The sequence below is a fragment of the Narcine bancroftii genome, chromosome 3 (assembly GCF_036971445.1).
Source record: "Narcine bancroftii isolate sNarBan1 chromosome 3, sNarBan1.hap1, whole genome shotgun sequence".
NCBI classification, from domain to species: Eukaryota; Metazoa; Chordata; class Chondrichthyes; order Torpediniformes; family Narcinidae; genus Narcine; species Narcine bancroftii.
In genome coordinates, this window is record NC_091471.1 from 145,026,022 (window position 1) to 145,047,748 (window position 21,727).

Consider the following 21,727-nt stretch of genomic DNA (forward strand, 5'->3'; position numbering starts at 1 on the left):
TTTTGAAAAAAGTTCACCGGGTCTCTTCCCTCGATTCCTTCCTTCAGTCCAATAACTCGGACCTTATTCTGTCGACTAATGTTCTCCATATGGTCAATTTTGTCAAGCACTCCTTGTTTATCCAACTCCCATTTTTAGCTTTTTTTTCCAAAGCATCATCACCATCTCAACACTTATGAATTGGTTACTCAAATTCTCCATTTTTCCAGGATAATGCTCAATTCTTGACCTGACTCCTGAGTTTTATCTGATTCTGCTGCTCCCTTTCAGACTTCCACCCGATGTTCCCGGTTTTATAGGAGCTTATTGAGTCTTTGTTCTTGGCTGCCTTGGCTTCTTCATACTAGTTAATCTCACTGAAATTTAACAAGTATTGAAAGGGATGGTTACAGTGGACAAGGTGAAGAAGTTTCCAGTAGTGAGGCATATAGAACCAGAGACTACTGCTTCGTAATTAAAGGATGTCCCTTTAGAACAGAGATGAAGAACTAATTCATTAGCTTGAGGCTGATGAAACTCTGGAATTTGTTGTAGATAAGTGTGAGGTACTTCATTTTGGGAAGAATAACCAAAATAGGACGTATGCAATGAAGGGGAGGGCATTGAGAAATGCATAGGACCAGAGGGATCTTGGAATAATGGTTCAGTATTCCTTGAAGGTGGATTCCCATGTAGATAGGGTGGTGAAGAAGGCTTTTGGTATGCTGGCCTTTATAAATCATAGCATAGAATATTGGAGCTGGGAGGTGATGTTGAGACTGTTTAAGGCATTGGAAAGGCCAAGTTTGGAGTATTGTGTGCAATTCTGGTCTCCAAATTATAGGAAGGATATAAATAAGGAAGAGAGGGTGCAAAGAAGGTTTACAAAAATGTTGCCTGGATTGCAGTATCTTGTATACGGAGAAAGATTGAGTAGACTAGGACTTTATTCATTGAAGGTTGAGAGGTATTTAAAATTATGAAGGGAATAGGTAGAGTACATGTGAATAGGCCCTTTCCCCTGAGGGTAGGGGAGATTGAAACAAGGGGTCATAAGGATTAGGGGGCAAAACTTTAGGAGTAATATAAGAGGATGCTTCTTCACTCAGAGAGTGATGGCTGAGTGGAATGATCTTCTGGAAGAGGTAGTTGCGGCACGGTCAATTCTGTCATTTAAGAGGAAGTTAGATGAGTTCATGGATGTGAGGGGATTGGAGGGTTATGGGCAAGGGGAGAGGGTAGGTGGAACTAGTGGAGTTTCACGTAAATCGGTGCAGACTAAAAGGGTCAACGTGGCCTGTTTACGTACTGTAAATTGTTATATGATAAAATCTTGATTTTTTTGTTTTAACTGTCTATTTAGTACTCTTCATGGAGAACTCAACCAAAACACATCTATCTAGGTCCTTTGCATGACCAACCCCCACCCTGGGTGTTCCTGTGGCTCCTGTCTATCAACCCCTAAGCTTCCCAAATGATCTGGAGTTTATACAATTTCAACTCCAATTCCTTAACACAGTTTGCATGGAGCTGTAGTTAGATGGACTTCTTACCGAAGTTATCCTTGACATTCTGGTGGAGGAGCCTGGCTGCCATTCCCACTGTTTATGAATTAGAAAAAAAGTTAGATATCCTTATCCTTACCTGTGCCTCCTTGCTGAATCCTTTTGTTCACAACTAACAATTGATCCTCTATCTTGTTGACTGGATTGAAGAGTGTATCCTATGAAGCAAGTTAAACATGAAAGTCTGCAAATGCTGTGATTGTAGTTTGCACAAAAATGCTGGAGAACCCAGAACAAAAATTCAGAGTCGTGCAGCGTTCCTTTATAGAGTAAAGATAAAGATAACCAATGTATCGGGCCTGAGGCCTTCCTCAAAGTGTGAAGCAAGGTTGGCCGAGCTAGGGCCTTGACTCTTCAGAGCATCCAAGGATGAGAGGTGACTTAAAAGGCGTACATAAAATTATTAGGGGCATCGATAGGGTAGACAGCCAGCACCTTTTTTTTTCTGGAGCGACAATAATAAAACCAGAGGACATCTGTTTAAAGTGAATCAGAGGCAAGTTTTTTTTAAAAATCAGGGTGGTGGTGATTTTGCAATTTTGCAAATCTGGCAATTTAAAATAATCTTAGATAGGCACCAAAATATGAGAAAAATAGAGGGTTATGGATGTGAGGTAGGGATGGGTTAGGTTGTTGTGGAGTAGGTTAATATAGGTCGGCATAACTGTGGCCCAAAGGTAATGTAATGTTCTTAATCACACCTTCATTTACTCATGCACAAGAAGAGCAGCACAGCCCCAGCCACATAATTATAAAATAACGCAGATAGTTATTTTATATAAGCTTTCCCCCAATAAGAACTTAATATGTACAATTTATTTTGCATAGCAGGTCGCCAATCATGATACAACTTGAAGACATGAAGAACCAACAATAATTGCAAGCTATCCCTTATTTGCATGCTATCTGATCAAAGTGACCAATCACACCTTAGTTTTTTTTGTAGCACACATGAATTGGTTTGTCTTGTTACTCTAGAGTTCATGTCAAGTTATTACAATGGATCTTCTTTATGTGTAACAATCACAGTAAATCTTTTGCTACCAACATGTGTTACTGTGTGGGTAGCACCCTCTCATGACCATGTTTCTGTCTCTCTTAGCTCATAAGCAAGTTTATCTGTAGCAAGTTGATCTGGGGACTCCAGTTTGCACATTTTTCACAGTTGCTTTAGAGGATTTAACCCTTAATGTATGTAACTTCCACAACCCTGAAGTGGCCTCACCCACTGAACATTTCCAGGATTTTCTGTTTATTTATTTGAGAGTCCTCACAGGCAAAATTCTTTTGTCTTGTGAGATAAAGAAAGGAATTTATCTCTAGCATGGTTTTATTCTGCATTTATTCATTGGCACTAGAGAGTGAATACTATATTATAGGAATTATCTTCTTTACCCTAGTGTTATTTTTGTTTTATAAACCCAATGTCAGAGTTGGATGAGTTTCCAACTCTACCAGGCAATTTTACTGAAAGACCAGTATTAATGATTGCTGCTCAACCTGTTGAGTTACTCCAGATGATTGTTGCTCGAGATCAATAGTTTTCTAACTTTTTCTTTCCACTCATAGACCACTTTAAGTAATCCCTATGCCATAGGTGCTCTGTGATTATTAAGGGATATGTGAGTGGGAGGGGAAGGTTGAGAATAAGTGATCTAGACTAAATTGTTACTGAAATATTTTGCTTGAGAAAAATTGTCATTGGCCCATTTCCTTTGGAGTTATGAAATTGTATACATAACAAGTTAATTAGGTACGATTAAAACAGTGGTTTTCAAACTTTTTCTTTCCACCCACATACCACCTTAAGCAATCCCTTAGTAATCACAGAGCACTTGTGGCATAGGGATTACTTAAAGTGGTACGTGAGTGGAAAGAAAAAAATTGAGAACCACTGATCAAACCAACCACTTTTTTCATTTTGAAGATCTCAACTGAATTTCCCATCAACTTTAATAGTAATGGAAAGCATGTTTATGTGTTGTGTCCTCATTAATCAAAGTGTGAGTGAGTGAAAATGGGACTAGCCCAGAATGCCAGCTTTGGTGGCATGGACAAATTAGGCCGAGGGGCCTTTTCTGTGCAGTATGGCTGGATGACTCCAGCTTGCTGAAGTAAAGACCAAATTCTATTTGCATTTTTGATTATTTTAACCTGTGCAACATTTTTATTTTTTGGTGATGTGCATACAGTAGTAAATCTGTAGACACCATGGTTGAAGTAAAAACACAAAATGTTAGAGAAACTCAGCAGGTCAGTGTCCTTTATGTAGCAAAGGTAAAGATACATAACCAATGTTTTGGGCTAGAGCCCTTCATCAAGGTATGAGAAAATGTAGGCTTCCGAACAAAAGTGGGGAGGTGGAAAGGGGGGTAGCAAAGGCAGGAGATGATAGGTGGCTGAAGGAGGGAGGGGGGGGCATACAATAAGTTAGTGGTTTATGTTATTGTTCCACATGAATGAATCCAATCCCTTCACCTGGGGAATTTAAACCTATTAAATACATTCTCAGGTTAGTAATGGTGAATATGAAGCAAATGGAATGATACAAAAACTCTTTTGTTGGGTTCATTATATCTGCTGGGTAAAGAAATCTGCTACCAAATGACCTACATTGTGACTTCAGAACTAGTGTTGTTGCCTGTTAATTGCTTTCAGAAATAATTCAGCAATTTAAAATGCATATTCATGAGGAGAGTAAATATGCTGCAAATGGCAACTTCTGCCAGTGATGTGGACATTTTCCTGGGTCTAAAGAAAAGTTCCTTTTCTGTTTCATCTTGTCTCTTGTAATTAGGACTTTTTTTCTGTCTTGGATGCAAAGTGGCTGACCTACTTTGCCACATTTATTCTGGAGATTTTCTTCTTTTACATTGCTTGCTGGGGATAACCAAAATAATTGAATAAATCTATGAATAGGCACCAGAACAGTCATTTAAACTTAGTTGAAATTCTTAATTGGTTTCAACAAATTAATGATTTTTTTTCCCCCAAACAAGGTGGCAATGCTGAACGAATTCTCAATGATCCTATGCAATATGATGGGAATGAAGACATAGAAGAGGCAGAACTGACATCAAAGATAGCACCTTATGTGCAACTTGCTTAAAATAGACTGGTTTTATTTGCTAAATGGTGAATGTTTTCTTTTATTGGATTATATTAACATTAAATTTAATCTGAGGAAAATTTATTAATAAGTTTACCAAGTTATCCGCAGTTTGGAACAGTTTTCATACACATTGATGGCAGTTGTTATTGCAACTTAACTTTTAGTGCTCAGTATATTACTTGAGGCAATTGAGAAAAAATTCAAAACAAATAACCATCTTTTTTATATAATTGTATTGTGAAAAGTAATGATTTCTGGTGTATACTGTGTCACTATAGAACTTGTTTAACTCATTGAGAGCAACAAGTACTTTATTTTGATGTATAATGACATTATATTTAATTGATTCCTCTCCATGGCATGTTAATGTGTTGCGGCAGGCTATCATCTAGATAATGGTCTATATTCTCCCGTTTTCCTTTGTTCTCCTGCTTATGCTCTTATCTCTCTCTCATACCACTGTGACTTCCGGTACATCTCATACATATTCATTATCATGACAGACACCTCTTGAAGAAGTTGATTGGGTGTTAATTTCAGGGAATTTAACTATGGCAGATACTGGCATGTGCTTTGTCTCATTGTTTCCCCCCTCATTTAAATGCAAATTGATTTTGTCAGCCAGAATTTAGAATATTACACCTGCAGTTTATTCATGTGCGCATTATACGAGTGAAAATACAGTAATTGTCAACCATTTTGAAAGATGTTCGTTTTTTTGTCTGAAGTGTTGATGTTATTTTTTTAAAATAAATGATCAATGATGCATTTCTTGAGAGTGCACATCTGTATTTTAGGAATCTAGTCCACAAAATATTTCATCATGGTTTATTCCACACTACGTCTTGATGCATCACCAATTGTTTAAAAATCTCTCAAAACTCACCATGAAACTGCCATTCTTGCAAGAAAAGTTCGTTGTAGGGGGTCATTTGCAAAGTGGCCCAGAAAGCAGTTTATCTGTCTATCTCAGTGTAGATTCCAACCCCTCCCCACTTCTCCAGCAAATTCACGTGAAGTTCTTTTCCGTATTTATTCATTTAGTGGCTTGAAATCAAATGAACCATGTTTGATGACAACTATCAATAACTTTGCAGTATTTTCAGATGAGGTCAGACATTCCTGTTTGTTCTAGCAATACTTTTGTTTCAAAAAGTGTCCTGACCAGAAACACTGACCATTGCTTGCCATGCATGCTGCTGGACTTGTTGAATTCCTTCAACTTAAAGTCAGAGCAGGGAAACATAAACAGTCCCCTCAGCCTAACTTGCCCATTCTGACCAAATGTCTCACCCACACTAGTTCCACCTGCCTGCATTTGACCCATAATCACTCTAAACGTACTCATGTATCAGTCCAAATTTTTCTTAAACCTTGTAAAAGTATCTGCCTCAACCACCCCATCCACTCACCACCCTGTCTCTGACTGTAGTATTCCATGCAGATGTTCTCAATGGTGGGGAGAGTTTTACCTGTAAAGTAATGAGTTGTGCCACTACCTTTGGCAAGGCATTGGTGCCCCCATACCAGGCCGTGATGCAGGTGGTCAGCACTCTTTCCACTACACATCTATAAATGTTTGCCAAGGTTTCTAATGACATGCCGGGCCTCCGCAAACTCCCAAGGAAGTAGAGGCGTTGACATGGTTCCTTCACAATGGCAATAGTATGATGGGTCCAGAAAAGGTCCTCCAAGATGGTGACTCCTAAGAATTTAAATTTGATTACCCTCTCTACCTCTGATTTCCCCAATGATACTGGATCATACATCTCTAATTTTCCTTTCCTAAAGTCCACAATCAGCTCCTTGGTCTTGGTGATGAGTGTGGGGTTGTTGTTAGTACACCATTTTGCCAAGTTTTCAATCTCCCTCCTGTATCTTGACTCATTACTCCTTTTTGTACAGCCTACTTCAGTGGTATTGTCAGCAAATTGGGATGTGTTGTTGTACGAAGCCACACAGTCCTAGGTGTAAAGTGCATAGTGCAGGGGGTCAAGTGCTGGTGGAGATTGTAGAGATCTTCCTGCCAATCTGCACTAATTGTGGTCTGGGGTGAGCAAATTCAGTATTCAAATGCATACTGGCGTATTGAAGCCCAGGTAGATTGGGCTAACAAAACTGGGATACAGGGAATATTAGGATTAGCTGAACTTTGTTGGAGTTGAAATGAAGCAGAATTCTAAATATTTTGAAAGGTGGTATTTTGATTGGGTGAGTATTAACTCAAACAAGCAACATTTGTGTCAGTGGCACATTTTGGTGCTGATTCCAAATGCAGCACCATTTAGTCGGGGATAGCAGCAAGCTTCCAGAGACCACTATTGTAATACAGGCAGTTCACTAATGAATGAGAGCAGAACCAAATGAGGACAATTCCATGTAGTTTAATAACAGAGAGATGGTGGCGGATATAATCAGCAAAAAACACTGCAGATTAAATTTCAAGATGGCATCAGAGTAAGACAACAAGTTTCATGCCCTGGACCTCCCCCACACACCGCAACTGGATCTTTGACTTCCTCTTCAGAAGACCACAGTCAGTACGAATTAGAAACAATGTCTCCTCCTCAATGATTATCAACACAGGTACCCTTCAAGGAAGCATGCTTAGCCCACTGTTCTATTTGCTATACACCCACGACTGTGGGGCCAAACACAATTCAAATGCTATCTACAAATTTGCTGATGACACCACGGTTGTCGGCAGAATCACAAACTGCAACGAGGAAGCGTACAGGAGGGAGATAGATCAGCTCACACCATTAACCTTGCACTCAATGTTAGCAAAACCAAGGAGATGATTGTGGACTTCAGGAGGAAGTTAATACGAATCAATCCTCATTGAGGGCTCAGTAGTGGAGAGGGTCAAGAACTTCAAATTCCTAAGTGTGAACATCTCGGAGGATCCATCCTGGAACCTCCACGTTGTGAGGTGTTTGAGGAGATCATCTGGGAAAAGATAGAGTTCAAATATGGTGTAAGAGGTATCAGAATTATTTTATCAGAGGAGGCAACTTGTGTCCAGTGCAGTGCTTTAAACCTGCCTTTCTCAAAGCACCCCCCCCCCCCCACAACCCAGGGGAAACAGCATTTTAAAGTTAAAGTTTTGTTTTGTTTTCACATTGTGGAATATAAATAGGTTTTTTTCTAAATGTAGTCGGTAAGACAGTATAGAAGAAACCAAACATGTCTGCTTCACAGGGAAGGGGGCCCAAAAAACTTGAGCAGAGAATGGCTGATTTAAACAATCCCCCTCTGGCCCAACAAGTCATTTCCAGCAAGTCCTTAGTTTCCTTTTGAAATAGAGTTCAAACTGGAGAAAACACATTCATGGGTCTATGATAATTAATGTACAATTAAAATTTTGAGACACCCAGGCAGTGGGAGGAGTCAGAATAATTTACAACAGCCACTACTTTCACTGCATTTGCTAGGGCTACTAAGGGGGCTTTTAAACTAATACAGTTGGGGGGAAGAGGGCCACAAAGGAGAACAGCAAAGAGAAGGTTTGTCCGCAAATAGAGTTAGCTTGTAGACAAAGTTTTGGGGTGGAAAGACAGGTGATCGAGAATGAAAAGGGATCAGTGCCATGATGGGGGGGGGGATGATGGTAGCTGTCTGTAAAGATGGGGACAAGCAGAAGGTAAGATATGGAAGATCGCTAAAATACATTTACTTTAATGCTAGGAGTATTGCAAGGAAGGTGGAAGAGCTGAAGGTGTGGATAGACACTTGGCATTATGACATGGTGGCGATTAGTGAGACGTGGTTGCAGGAGGGATGTGACTGGCAGCTAAATATTCCGGGATTTCGCTGCTTTAGGTGTGATAGAATTGGAGGGGTAAGAGGGGGTGGTGTGGCATTGCTTGTCGATAAATATTATAGCGGTGCTGATGTGAATAGATTGGAGGGCTGGTCAAGGGAGGCGGAAGGGTGAAATTTTAAAAAATGGAAAAGGAGATGTTACAATTATAGGGGCGTATTATAAACCACCTAGTGGGGAGAAAGAGGAGCAAATGTGTAAGGAAATATTAGAGATTTGTAATAAGCCCAGGGTTGTGTTAGTAGGGGATTTTAATTTTCCTACTATAGATTGGGATCCACATTCTGTGAAGGGGCTGGATGGATTAGAATTTGTAAAATGTGTGCAGGGTAGTTTTTTTTCAACAATACGTTGAGGTACCCACTTGAGAAGGGGCAGTGCTGGATCTACTGTTGGGGAATGAGATAAGGCAGGTGACTGAGGTGTGTGTTGGGAAGCTCTTTGCATCCAGTGATCATGGTACCATTAGTTTTAATATAATTATGGAAAGGGATAGGACTGGTCCAAAGATTAAGGCGTTTGAGTGGGGGAAAAGCCAGATTTGATGAAATGAGAAGGGATTTGCAAGGAGTGGTTTGGGCTGATTTGTTTTATGGGAAGGAGGTAGAGGAGAATTGGAGGTCATTTAAAGGTAAGACTTTGAGGGTGCAGAATCTTTATGTTCCAGTTAGGATAAAAGGCAGGGCCAAATGTTCAAGAGAGCCATGGTTTTCAAGGGAGATTAGGAAGTTGGTTTGAGATAAAAGGGAGGCCTACATTAAATACAAGAAACAAAGCATAGATGAGATACTTGGAAAATAAAGATTGTAAAAAGCTTAAGAAAGAAATTAGCATAGCGAAAAGAAGGTATGAGGTGGCTATAGTGAACAGGGTGAAAGTAAATCCAAAGGCTTTTTACAAATATGTAAATAGCGAAAGGAGAGTGTAGAATAACACTGGTCCCTTAGAGAATCAGAACGGACAAATATGTGCAGAGCTGAATGAGATGGGGGAAGACATTGAATGCGTTCTTCTCTTTGGTAAAAGGATATGGAATAGTGTAGGATAAGAGAAGCAAAAGGGGTGATTATGGAAAATTTAGGAATTAGAAAAGGGGGTATTGGAACTTTTGAGGCATATAAAGATGGATAAGTCCCCAGTCCCAATGGGATTGAGGGAAGCCAGGGAGGAAATAGCGGAGGCTCTGATAGTGATTTTTCAACAGTCACTAGAGGGGGGCATGGTGCTGCAGGATTGGTGTGTTGCAAATGTGGTTCCTCAGTTTAAAAATGACTCCAGGTGTAGGCCCAGCAATTATAAGCCAGTAAGTTTGACGTCTGTGGTCGGTAAACTAATGGAAAGTATTCTTAGAGATAATATGTATAAGTATCTGGAGAGGAAGATCAGGGACACCCAACTCGGGTTTGTGCGGGGAAGGTCATGTTTGAAAAATCTTGTTGAATTTTTTTGAGGTGGTGACTAGGGAAGAGGGTAGAGCAGCAGATGTCGTCTATATGGATTTCAGTAAGGCCTTCAATAAGGTTCCACATGGAAGGTTGGTATTAATGTGGAGATATTCAGATGTGTTCAGCGGTGGCTAGAAGATAGATGCTAGAGTCATGGAACAATGGTTTATCGTTCTTTGAAAGTGGATTCTCATGTGGATAGAGTGGTAAAGGCAGCTTTTGGTATGCTGGCCTTTATAAATCAAAGCACAGAATATAGGAGCTGGGAGATGATGTTGAGACTGTTCAAGGCATTGGTGAGGCCGAATTTGGAATACTGTGTGCAGTTCTGTCCCCAAATTATAGGAAGGATATCAATAAGGTAGAGAGCGTACAGAGAAGATTTACTAAAATGTTGCCTGGATTGCAGTATCTAGAATACAAAGATTGAGTAGACTGGGTCTTTATTTATTGGAGCATAGAAGGTTGAGGGGGGGATTTGATAGAGGTATTTAAAATTATGAGGGGGATAGATAGAGTAGATGTGAATTGTCTCTTCCCCTTGAGGGGAGGTGAGATTGAAACAAGAGATCATGAATTAAGGGTTAGGGGACAAATGTTTAGAAGTAACATGAGAGGGAACTTCTTCACTCAGAGAGTGGTGGCTGAGTGGAATGACCTTCCGAAAGAGATGGTTGAAGCAAAGTCAATTTTGTCATTTAAGGAAAAGTTGGATAGGTGCATGGATGTGAGGGGATTGGAGGGTTATGGACAGGGTGCAGGTAGGTGGGACTAGAGGGGCAAAGATGGCCTGTTTCCGTACTGTAATTGTTATATAGTTATATATGAATGAATTCTACTTTTTGGAAGTTGGTGCAGACTTTGACAAGAACTTGAAAATTAAAAAAATGTAGAGAAAGGAAATCTGAAAGATTGGAACTGCTACCAGAAATGAAGTTCAAATTTTATTGTATTAGAAGTGCAAAATATAAAATGAAGTTATTCCTGGCAGTGGATTAACTATGACAATTAGCAATTTATTTTCAACTCACTATAATAGTGAAATGTGAGAAGTCCAATCATAATCCAGCAATTGTGAGTAGATTATATGTTAATTCTCTCATCATCCCTCATTAAGTGGTTACTGCCAATCCAGCATTTTTAGTCAAATAATTATGAATAAATAGCTTGACAATTCAGTGTAGTCAGTAAATATCTTTGTATTAACATACAAAAATGTACAAAATGAGGCTGAATGACAAATTTGATCATTTCCAGAACATAGGAGGTGTTAATCATTTAATGGCCTTTCCTCTATGGTGTTTCCCTTTCTTCTAATCAAAGGCAAGGTTTGATGAAAATGTATTTTATCATATCCACATAGATCATTCCTTTTGCAATAGTCAGCTATTGTGTCCACTGCCAGGAGCTTCTTCCTTATTTTAAGCAAATAGTCGTTAAGGCTTTAATGATCTTCTAAGTCAGGTGGCCTTTAGTTAAATTTAACAAGTTCTCTTAAATGCATCGCTTTTCATTTCAGAAGCTACATCAAAAGTTGGTGGTTTTTAAAAAAAAAACACAAGTTACACTTCAGCCATACTTTTCTGTTTAGCAGAAAGAATAAAAATGTCATATTAGTGCATTAATACTTTAAAAATATTTCCTTTTTTGTCATCACCTACATTTTTTCATTCCCTCAATCAAGTTACCATTCATTTAAGAAGTCCAGAGTGTTCACCTCATGAACAAGAGAAGGAATCATAGTACTGCCAAACAGGTGTGCCTGATAACCAGGCTGGAAATAATAATGACCCATTGCTGAATTGGTCAGCATTTGCAACTCAGCACAAAACAGCAATCAAATTGGAGCATCTCCGGCTCTGTGATACTGTGTCAACCAACTAAACAGCAGAGGGATCTCCAATACTAAAATACTTCAGTTTTGGATGGAAAAATCAAGGATGAAGTATAAATGAATCTGTTAACGGAATAAGTAATTAGATTAATTCTTCTCTTGTATGCGGATGTATAAAATGTCATAACTGACACCTAATACCCGAAAATATACGCTTTTCAATTCTGGATTTCCACTGGCTTGACTCTCAGTCAGTATCGAGCAGAGTACTGCTAATTTTTGTCCAACTGTTTCTTCATGTGGACAGTGACAGGATTTGCCAGATTCATCACATAACTTACCATGCCCATTTCTGCATTTTAAACAATAGTAGGAAAGCACTTTTCATCTTGCTTCAAATGGAAAATTAATCATATTAGACTTTAACAGTAACATTCCACATCTGGTTTGGGTTCAGATTTCAGATCAACTTTGAACTGATCTACTTGGAGTCGGCTTAGCATCATGGGCTTGTGGTTCTTCAGTTTGTGAGCCAAAGTCATAAAAATGGCTTCCACGTGATCACTGTCATTTGGATTCTTAGCCGAGGTCTCAAACAATGGCATGTTTTGTGTATCAGCAAACTTCTGAGCTTGGTCAGTGTTAACTTTAGTGGCGTCTATCAGGTCACACTTATTCCCCACCAGGATGCGTGGAATTTCTCCACCAAGCGAGTGGTGTTTGCATTCTTCTATCCAGGCTGGGAGGCTCTGGAAACTGACTGGGTTGGTGATGTCATACACGAAAACAACAGCATGGACATTCCTGTAGTAGTGCTGAACCATGCTCTTCCGAAAACGTTCCTGGCCAGCTGTGTCCCAAAGCTGAATCTAAAAAAGTAACAAAAGTTCTTAAAACAACTTGATCATCTTTTAACTGATATGTTAAGGTACAAATCAACAGAAAGATTTAAAAAATGGCAGTTGTGGATATCTTGAGTGAACAAAGAGAAGCTTGAAGGACTCAGTGGGTCAAGCAGTGTCAATGGGTTAGTCCAAGTTTCCAGTCAGAACTCTTTGTTGAAACTTCACTGGGAAGGATGGTGTCCAGAAGTGATAGGAAATTGGGATAAATGAAGTTGAGAGAGGTGGGGAGACAGGCAAGGGAGAAGACAGCTGGCGGGGTGGGGGCAGGTGGCTTGAGGGGGGAAAAAAAGAACTGGAGCAGATGTACGGAAACTGTGGATCTGGATTGGGCTGGAGTGGCCAAAACTTGATAACATTCACGCCAGCAAACAATCAATACGGCTGGGTTGGGGAGTTGTCACATCCATTTTTGTTCCTGTTGTACATCATTTCCAGTTGAAGTGGAAATACAAACTGTGAAAGTTTAAACCAAGTCACAAAGAGTGTGATCTCCCAGTTCAAATTACCAGGAATTTACCCATTTATAGTTAAACTCTTAATCCACCACATTGTCATTCTGGAAAATTAAACGGACTACTGACTATTTTGCTAATTAATACTCCAACACCCCTTTAATTCACTCTTTTTTTTAAAAAAATGTTCATAATACAGATAGTATAATAAAATTTCCAGTAAACCCAGTAGATTTCAAGGGAGTGCAAGAATCTGGGTCCTGGTGAGCCAGACTTTATACGATTGGAGTTCTACTATACAGTAAAATCCCTAGTACCTAGCACCTATGGGATTTGGAAGTTTTCCAGTTGCTTGAGACTCGGACTTACCAAATACACCACCATTAAGAATAAACAGTTTAAAAGACAGTGCAAAATGTTAAGTACTTTGAGAAGAATCTATACTGTAGTCCTTAATTATGTAAAGTTCAGTTTAAACAGGTAATTTGCAAAATTTAAATTCAAACTCCAGTCACTGGCGCTGCAAAAGCGTTGCACTAAACTGTGCTGCTGTCATAATTAACCCACCTTCCCCCCCCCAAGTTTACATACTTATAAAGACAAAGACTTACTAAGCAGGGATAAAGAGACACTTTAAGAGAGTCACCCCAACCAGCTCTTCATCCTGGGTGACTTCATTTTCTTAAAACACAACTTTATTCAAACAGCTGCTACGAGCAAAGGACAACCAAGGCACTCCGCTGGCTGAATATTTGCTCCCATTTACAAAGGTTTCTGTGTTACTTCAGCGAACACTTACAATTTTAAATGTTTATTTAATTTTTTTATTTAACCTCATTTGTATTTATTTATTTTCCTCAATTTTTTTCACGATTGCTGGAGGTTGCCAGTTGCTTGAATTCTGGATAACAGGAGTTTTACTGTTTTTAGCTAATTCCCCTGACTGGGAATAGTTTTACCCAATTTTGCCCCACTCTGCTTAAAGAGACATGAGATCCAACTGCAACACCTCTTCCACTAATCCTGATCAAGATTAATTTAGTCCTAGTCATGCTAGTGATCTCAACCTATGACTTTTGACTAACTGAGGGAAAATAGGCCAAACAGGATTATTGCAAATACAGAAACCATGAAATTAAAAATGCGACGACCAGCAATATTGGCACACACCACACAAACTAAGATGTTATCCCTCACCCCACCCAAAATGGGAGGTACAGCATAGTACTATTCTCCAAATGAGTTTATGTGTCTTTCAATGGTTATAAAGTGATTTGGATGTTGAGACAATTTAACACTTGGCAAAAGACGAGAAGTGTTTTGGCTAGTTATAGGCTGTGGGATAATGTAAACATCATGATAACGTGAATAGAAATATAAAGCAATGCAATTCAACAGCACCTTTTAGAAACATGGAAATAAATATTTGCATGATTCTTTTTTTGAATTTGTATATGGTTCCTTTGTTTTTCTTTTAAATCCAAAAGCCATTTCGGGAAAAAAAGCCAGAGGATTCAGTTATGAAAGGATGAAAAGTAAGATCTGTTCTCCTCAGAAAAGAAAATGTCCTCAGGATTTATAAAGTATTCCACAACCATGAACCACTTTCAAAGTGATCACAGTTGTAATGGGGAGGGAGGGGGGGGGGAAGCAGATTTATGCATGGCAAGCTTCTAGAGAGAGCTATAAACAATGACCCAAAAACTTACTGAAGCTGGAAAAACTCTCTTTTTTCACTTTTGCTACCTAATCTGCAGAAAGAGTTAACACTTTAGGTTGGAGAGTCCACAACAGAAAACTGAGCACGTCTCTCTCTTGAAACATTACGGCTGTTTCTCATTCCAGAGATGCTGCCTTATTTGTGGAGTTACCTGTTTGTAATGATCAGCTTATGTTTTTGTGCTTCTTTTATAGAATGCCATGGAATCTTTTAGTATTCATCCAAGAGGGTAGATGTGCATTTTTATTTAATGTCTCAAAAATCAAGAGATTACCAAAATGAGGCATTTTGGTGAGCAAATCAAAGGATCCAAAACAATCACAGACAAAAATTATATTAAAAAATGAAGAGAACTTCCCCCCCGCCCATGAAAAATTGTCAGGAAATCAATATTCTATCCAAGTAATTGAAAGATTTTAATTCCATAAATAATTATTTATTTACAGTTCAGAGTCGAGGATGAGCAATTTACAAGAATTTGGGCAACAATGGGGCTAACTGAACAGTTCCAGCAGTCAGTGCTTGTGTCAAAGCAGACACAAACACTGCCTTTCTACTCATTTTTACAATTCTGAGGTTTGAAGGTTCATCTCCTTTGTTCCCAGTCAATTATTTCTGCTGATCCAAAATAAACCCAATCTAAACTAGTTATCAGTTTGGTTTTTAGGTACCTTTTGTTGGCTGAAGAATTTGGGTAATTGATAACTAACTTTATTCAATGACAGTAATGAATAATTCCCATGATTATACTACTCAAAATTAGTTAACTCAGATAGAAATGGATAAGTTTCCAAATACTTGAGCCTGAAAGTGTTAAATAACTTGTTCCCATCCCCAAAATACACAATTAACTTGCTATTTTGGTGACCACTGAGTTAGAGGCAGGTCCCCAAACATAGCAACAAAAAATGTACTTCCGGCAGGACAGTTTCAATATAACTTTTCTACAGTTATGTTGATACTACTGATGTGAAAATGGACTATAGAGCTAAAACAATTTCATAAAGAGAACAGTCTTTGCCAAACAGCTCATTTATAAAATAGCAAAGTACAATGCCAAATCATGGGACTACAACTGGCCATGACACACAATGGAGATTAGAAGATAAGGGGATAAAGAAAGAGAAGTAGGGGCACGTTGATAATCAAAAAGTGCAAAAATTAAAATAGCAAAGTAACCTCAAGACATGGCTCCATTTATATTCAGTAAAATATGATGTTAACCTCTGAACAGAAGTTAGTCGTTCATCCTAACCTTCTCCTGCAATGTAATTATATCACGGCTATCTCTAGATACATTTTCATTACTGATCGATGATCTGGATATCATTATTTCACAAAAAAAACTACAATATTTGTTTAAAATATTTCAATTGGTACAGCACTGCAAGTGATATTTTCACAAATTATATTTTAAAAACGGAATACCCAAGATCCCATCCAAATATAGTAAAATGACTTTGTTTAGAAATCCTGATAGCTCATCGGTTTCCCTTTGCGGTGATCCTTTTCTGTTCATTGGGATTCTAAAACTAGAGGACACAGCTAAAGGGGAGAAATTTAAGATGTCCCCAAGGATAAACTTTTCCACTCAGACAGTGGCTGTCTGTGATAGAATGAATTGCCATGAACAGCTATAGAAGTAGGTACAATTACAATGTTCAACGTATGGTCAGATATACATATAGGAAACATTGGGAAGATATGGACCAAATGCAGGCAAATGGGACCTACTGAGAATGCCAATTGGTCACCATAAACAAGTTGAGCTGGAGGGACTGTTCTGTAATACATGACTATAATTTCAGGGTCCTGGTTCCTGTGCTCTCAGTCCTCTCACTAGGGCTCTGATTCTTGCATTCCCTTTTCATTCACATTGTTCACTGAAAAAAAATCATTATATACCACGTAACATATACAAAAAGTGAATTGAAATGTAAAACATGCAATTTTCCAGGAAACCTGCCAGTCCCAGGTAAGCCAGAATACCAGTCTCAATATGGTCTTGTTTGAATCAGTGCAATATTCCTACCCATTGAGAAAACATATTTTGATAAAATAAGGCTCTTTGGCCCAACCTGTCCATGCCAACACATTGTCCAAGTTAGTTCCAATTGCCTGCATTTGGCCCAAATTCCTCTAAAGCATTCATATCCACATACCCGTCAAAATGTCTTTTACACATTACAACTGTTCTAAAGAGGAAAAGCAAAACCATTAGTGGAAAAGTTCTTGACATCCAATCACTATAAAGACTTTCAAATACAAAATTCCCAATATCAAAATGCTTGACTGAGTGTTCTTTTGTCACTGTTCAGGGAAAAATGGTGGGAGATCTGCCATAAAGAAAATATTGCGACTCTGAAGTCTTCTGGATAAAAAGCAGGACTTGAGTTGTAATCTCAGAATTATTTTATCTCATTAGCATATGGCATAGAAGAAGCAGGAAGACAATACTAAATGCATAGCTAAGGAGCTGGTGTCAGAAAACATAGCAAAAATATTATGCTAATATTCTAGGGCAGTGGTTCTCAACCTTTTTCTTTCCACTCACATACCACTAAGTAATCCCAATGCCATCGGTGCTCTGTGATTAGTAAAGGATTGCTTAAGGTGGTATGTGAGTGAGAAAGGAAGGTTGAGAATCACTGCTCTAGATCCGATTGTTACTGAAATATTTTGCTTGAGAAAAATTGTCCTTGGCCCATTTCCTTTGGAGTTATGAAACTGTGCACATAACGAGTCATTTAGATAATTAAAACAGTGGTTTTCAACCTTTTTCTTTCCACCCAGAAACCATCTTAAGCAATCCTTTATTAATCACAGAGCACCTATGGCATAGGGAATACTTAAAATTGTATGTGGTGGAAAGAAAAAGGTTGGGAACCACTGTTCTAGGGTATATTAATATCAACAAGGAAGAGGTGTTAGGCTCTTGAAGAACATTATGGTGGACAACCCCCCTATAATCTGATGGGATCTATCCTAGATTATGGAGAGTGACAGAAAAGAGATTGCTAGGACCTTTACAGAGATCCAATATAGGTAGGCTTTTTTTTAGTTGAGATACAAACTAGAAGTCAAGGATGAAAGGGGTAAAATTTAGATGAAACACAAGGGGGAACTTCTTCACACAAAGAGTGGTGGGAGTGTGGAAAGAGCTGCCAGCTGAAGTGGTGAATGAGGGCTCAATTTTAACATTTACGAAAAATTTGGACAGGTCCATGGATGGGAGAGAAATGGAGGGCATTGGACTGCGTGCAGGTCAGTGGGACTCGGCAGAAAAATGGTTTAGCTCAGACTTGAAGGGCCAAAGAGGCCTGTTTCTGTGCTGTAAATTCCTATGGTTCTTTGTCCTGGCTACAGGATAGTGGTGGCAGGTGTTTAGTTCAACTGGAGGTCTATGACCAGTGGTGTTCTACAAAGATCAGTGCTGGAACCTGTCTAATATACAAATGATGTGGATGAAATATATATATATATATATATCTCTCTCTATTTATTTATTTATTTATTTATTTATTTCATCCACATCATTTGTGTGTAAATATATATATACACACACATACACACATATATATATATACACACACACATATAGATATATATATATGTGTGTGTGTGTGTGTGTGTGTGTATATAGGCCAATTAGCAAGTTTGCAGACAACATCAACATTGGTAGATTGTTGATAGTAAATGTGGATATCAAAGGATTTTTTTTTCTTTTTCTTCTTTTTTCTTTGCTTTGGCTTCGCGGACGAAGATTTATGGAGGGGGTAAAAAAGTCCACGTCAGCTGCAGGCTCGTTTGTGGCTGACCAGTCCGATGCGGGACAGGCAGACACGATTGCAGCGGTTGCAAGGGAAAATTGGTTGGTTGGGGTTGGGTGTTGGGTTTTTCCTCCTTTGCCTTTTGTCAGTGAGGTGGGCTCTGCGGTCTTCTTCAAAGGAGGCTGCTGCCCGCCAAACTGTGAGGCGCCAAGATGCACGGTTTGAGGCGTTATCAGCCCACTGGCGGTGGTCAATGTGGCAGGCACCAAGAGATTTCTTTAGGCAGTCCTTGTACCTTTTCTTTGGTGCACCTCTGTCACGGTGGCCAGTGGAGAGCTCGCCATATAATACGATCTTGGGAAGGCGATGGTCCTCCATTCTGGAGACGTGACCCATCCAGCGCAGCTGGATCTTCAGCAGCGTGGACTCGATGCTGTCGACCTCTGCCATCTCGAGTACCTCGACGTTAGGGGTGTGAGCGCTCCAATGGATGTTGAGGATGGAGCGGAGACAACGCTGGTGGAAGCGTTCTAGGAGCCGTAGGTGGTGCCGGTAGAGGACCCATGATTCGGAGCCGAACAGGAGTGTGGGTATGACAACGGCTCTGTATACGCTTATCTTTGTGAGGTTTTTCAGTTGGTTGTTTTTCCAGACTCTTTTGTGTAGTCTTCCAAAGGCGCTATTTGCCTTGGCGAGTCTGTTGTCTATCTCATTGTCGATCCTTGCATCTGATGAAATGGTGCAGCCGAGATAGGTAAACTGGTTGACCGTTTTGAGTTTTGTGTGCCCGATGGAGATGTGGGGGGGCTGGTAGTCATGGTGGGGAGCTGGCTGATGGAGGACCTCAGTTTTCTTCAGGCTGACAGGAAAATATAAACCTTTAGGAGCAGTAATGGACGGGGGGGGGTTTCAGGGTGCAATTCCATAGCTCCTTGAAAGTGCCAACAGAAGTAGAGAGAGTGGTGAAGAGGGCAAAAAGCATACTCGCCTTCATCTGTTGATATGTTGACTATCAAAAATCAGGAAATTATTTTGCAGGTGCATAAAACTTTGGTGAGGCTACAATCAGAGTATCGTGTCCAGTTTTGGTTGCTGCGTTACAGGAAGAAAGCAGAGGAAAGTGACAAGAAAAGCTTTGGAGAGGCTCACCAGAATGTTGCCTGAATTAGAAGAGTATTAGCTATAAAGAAGAAGTTGAACAAACTTGGATGGTTCTCTTTGGATGAAAAGTTAAGGAGGCCATCTGATAGTACAGTGTATAAAATTTTGAGAGGCATTGATAGGGTAGATAGTCTTTTTCTTAGGATGGAAATCTCAAATATTAGAGACAGCATGTTTATGGTGAGAAATCTCTTAAAATTTAAGAGATTGACAAGGCAATTTTAAAAAAAACGAGGGAATGGCAGGAATACACATGGCAATAGAGGCAGTGGAAGCAGGCACAAACATTTAAAAGGCACATGTTCAGGCTGGGAATGGCGGTATAGATCACGTACAGGCAAATGGAGTGAGTTAAAGTTAGCATCGGTTATGATGGCCCAGTAGGACTGTACCTACTTTTTTTGTTGCCTTATCTGCATTCTTCACTTTAGTCATCAGCTTGCTGCTGATCTGTTTCCCCAATTATGAAGCACGCAACTAAAAGTAGTGTCAGACAGCAGATGCACGCTCTGAAGTGTGATCTGAACAGAGAACTGTACATTTTACATGACGTTTATCCCCTTTAAAGCTCACTTAATTTTTACTCGCGTATGGCACCAAACCATCTACAAGGATTGCCCCCATCGTGACCTAAATCCGCACGGTTCACCCATCAGACCGACACATCTCTAACCCTGCGGTTTCTCTTGTCCTGAGATGTTGGAGCATGGTATTTCAAAGAATTAAATTATTTCAGGAAACCTTTAAAAACAGCATCTCCCTGGGGGAGGGGGGGCGACTTTGCAAATAGTGACACGTGGAAAACGTGCAACCGTGTTGTGTCTGAGCAGTTCGACCTCATGCCACACTTGTGCATAGAGGCAAGAGTGAAATGCACCGAGGGGATCTGCCTTGGCGACCATCGGTTCGCCCGCCACCGAAAATGCAGCATTTTCCCTTTCCGACAGTGGTGGGGACGATGCAGACGTTACCTTAATTGTTTCTCCATCGATCTCCACCGTCTTCTCTCGGAAATCCACCCCGATCGTGGCTTCAGTCTTGTCGGGGAACTTGCCGGCGCAGAAGCGGTAGGTCAGGCACGTCTTGCCCACGCCCGAGTCGCCGATGACGATGATCTTAAAGATCCTGGAACGGGGCGGCGCGCGCGAGGCCACAGGGGCAGCGCCGGGCGACCCCGACGTCCCCCCCTCGCCTCCCCTGAAGGACATCACGCCGCGCGCGGAGAGGGGAGAGCGGCCAGAGGGGACGTGCCCGCGAGCGGCGCCCGCCGGGGTCCTGTCTCGCGCCGGCCAGCTCAATCACTGGCTGCCCTCCAGCCCTATCACGTCACCCCAACCACTCGGTTCTCTTCGTGCATCCATGCGAGGAGGAAGGGAAGAGGCGATTGGAGCAGAGCAACTCTCGCGAGAGCGTCTCCGACAGGACTCCCCGCTGAGGGTCAGGCAGCCTCTCCTTTCCTCGGCATTACTTATTAAAATAGGTGATGTCACAAGAGTTTTATTGAAATCGGGTTAGAGTATTTTCTTGCGTGGGTGTTTGCCTTTTGTAGAAGTTGGGTTACCTGGGAATTGATGGGAAGCGAGGAGCCCGGGGCTCCCCCTCTGCTGGAGAGAGAATGGATGACTTCTGTCGCGGTACATGTTGCAAATCTCTCAAGCTGTTGCCATGTGCATATAGTTAAGCCGGGTGGTCCTGAAGCGCTTCCAACCAGTGAAATGTTTTTGAAGTGTCGTCGGTTATAAAAATGCTGTTTTAGATGGACGTATTGAACTCGAATGTGCATACAGGGGTCATTTCACCTTATCAGAGTTATTCTCTTTGTTCTATCCATCCCTCCTAACTCTCAGTTCTGTCAAATATTTTCTACTTTTGTTTCAGAGAACAGCAGCAATCATCAAGGATCCACACCACCCAGCACACACACTGTTAACACTGCTACCATCAAGAAAGAGGTACAAGTA

General features: G+C 40.3%; 3 protein-coding genes across 14 annotated transcripts in view; 2 read left to right on the forward strand and 1 right to left on the reverse strand.

The window, feature by feature from the left end:
• LOC138757670 (uncharacterized) overlaps positions 1-5,417 on the forward strand; it is a 45,734-nt gene extending 40,317 nt beyond the window's left edge. For all 3 annotated transcript variants that reach the window (XM_069925362.1, XM_069925363.1, XM_069925361.1), the window contains exon 7: positions 4,544-5,417. In XM_069925362.1, the coding sequence (XP_069781463.1) occupies positions 4,544-4,653 (110 nt within the window). In that variant the 3' untranslated portion in view covers positions 4,654-5,417. The remainder of the gene's footprint in view (positions 1-4,543) is intronic.
• On the reverse strand, positions 5,187-21,219 carry rab33ba (RAB33B, member RAS oncogene family a). Its single transcript, XM_069925365.1, has 2 exons — positions 20,738-21,219; positions 5,187-12,627 (listed from the first exon to the last, which is right to left on the reverse strand). The coding sequence occupies exons 1-2, from the start codon at positions 20,972-20,974 to the stop codon at positions 12,181-12,183; spliced, it is 684 nt and encodes a 227-aa protein (XP_069781466.1). The 5' UTR covers positions 20,975-21,219; the 3' UTR covers positions 5,187-12,180.
• ugl (ureidoglycolate lyase) overlaps positions 20,614-21,727 on the forward strand; it is a 72,189-nt gene continuing 71,075 nt past the window's right edge. Inside the window, exons 1-2 of one of the 10 annotated variants that reach the window (XM_069925352.1) lie at positions 20,614-20,833; positions 21,645-21,718. The gene's annotated coding sequence lies outside the window, so the exon portion shown is untranslated. The other 9 variants (XM_069925360.1, XM_069925351.1, XM_069925349.1 and 6 more) reach the window with 9 other exon arrangements.

Coding starts and splice junctions, on each gene's coding strand:
- rab33ba (XM_069925365.1), bottom strand. CDS start 20,974: ATGTCCTTCAGGGGAGGCGAGGGGGGGACGTCGGGGTCGCCCGGCGCT. Junction 12,628..20,737: donor TCGATGGAGAAACAATTAAG/GTAACGTCTGCA, acceptor TTACTTTTTTAG/ATTCAGCTTTGGGACACAGC.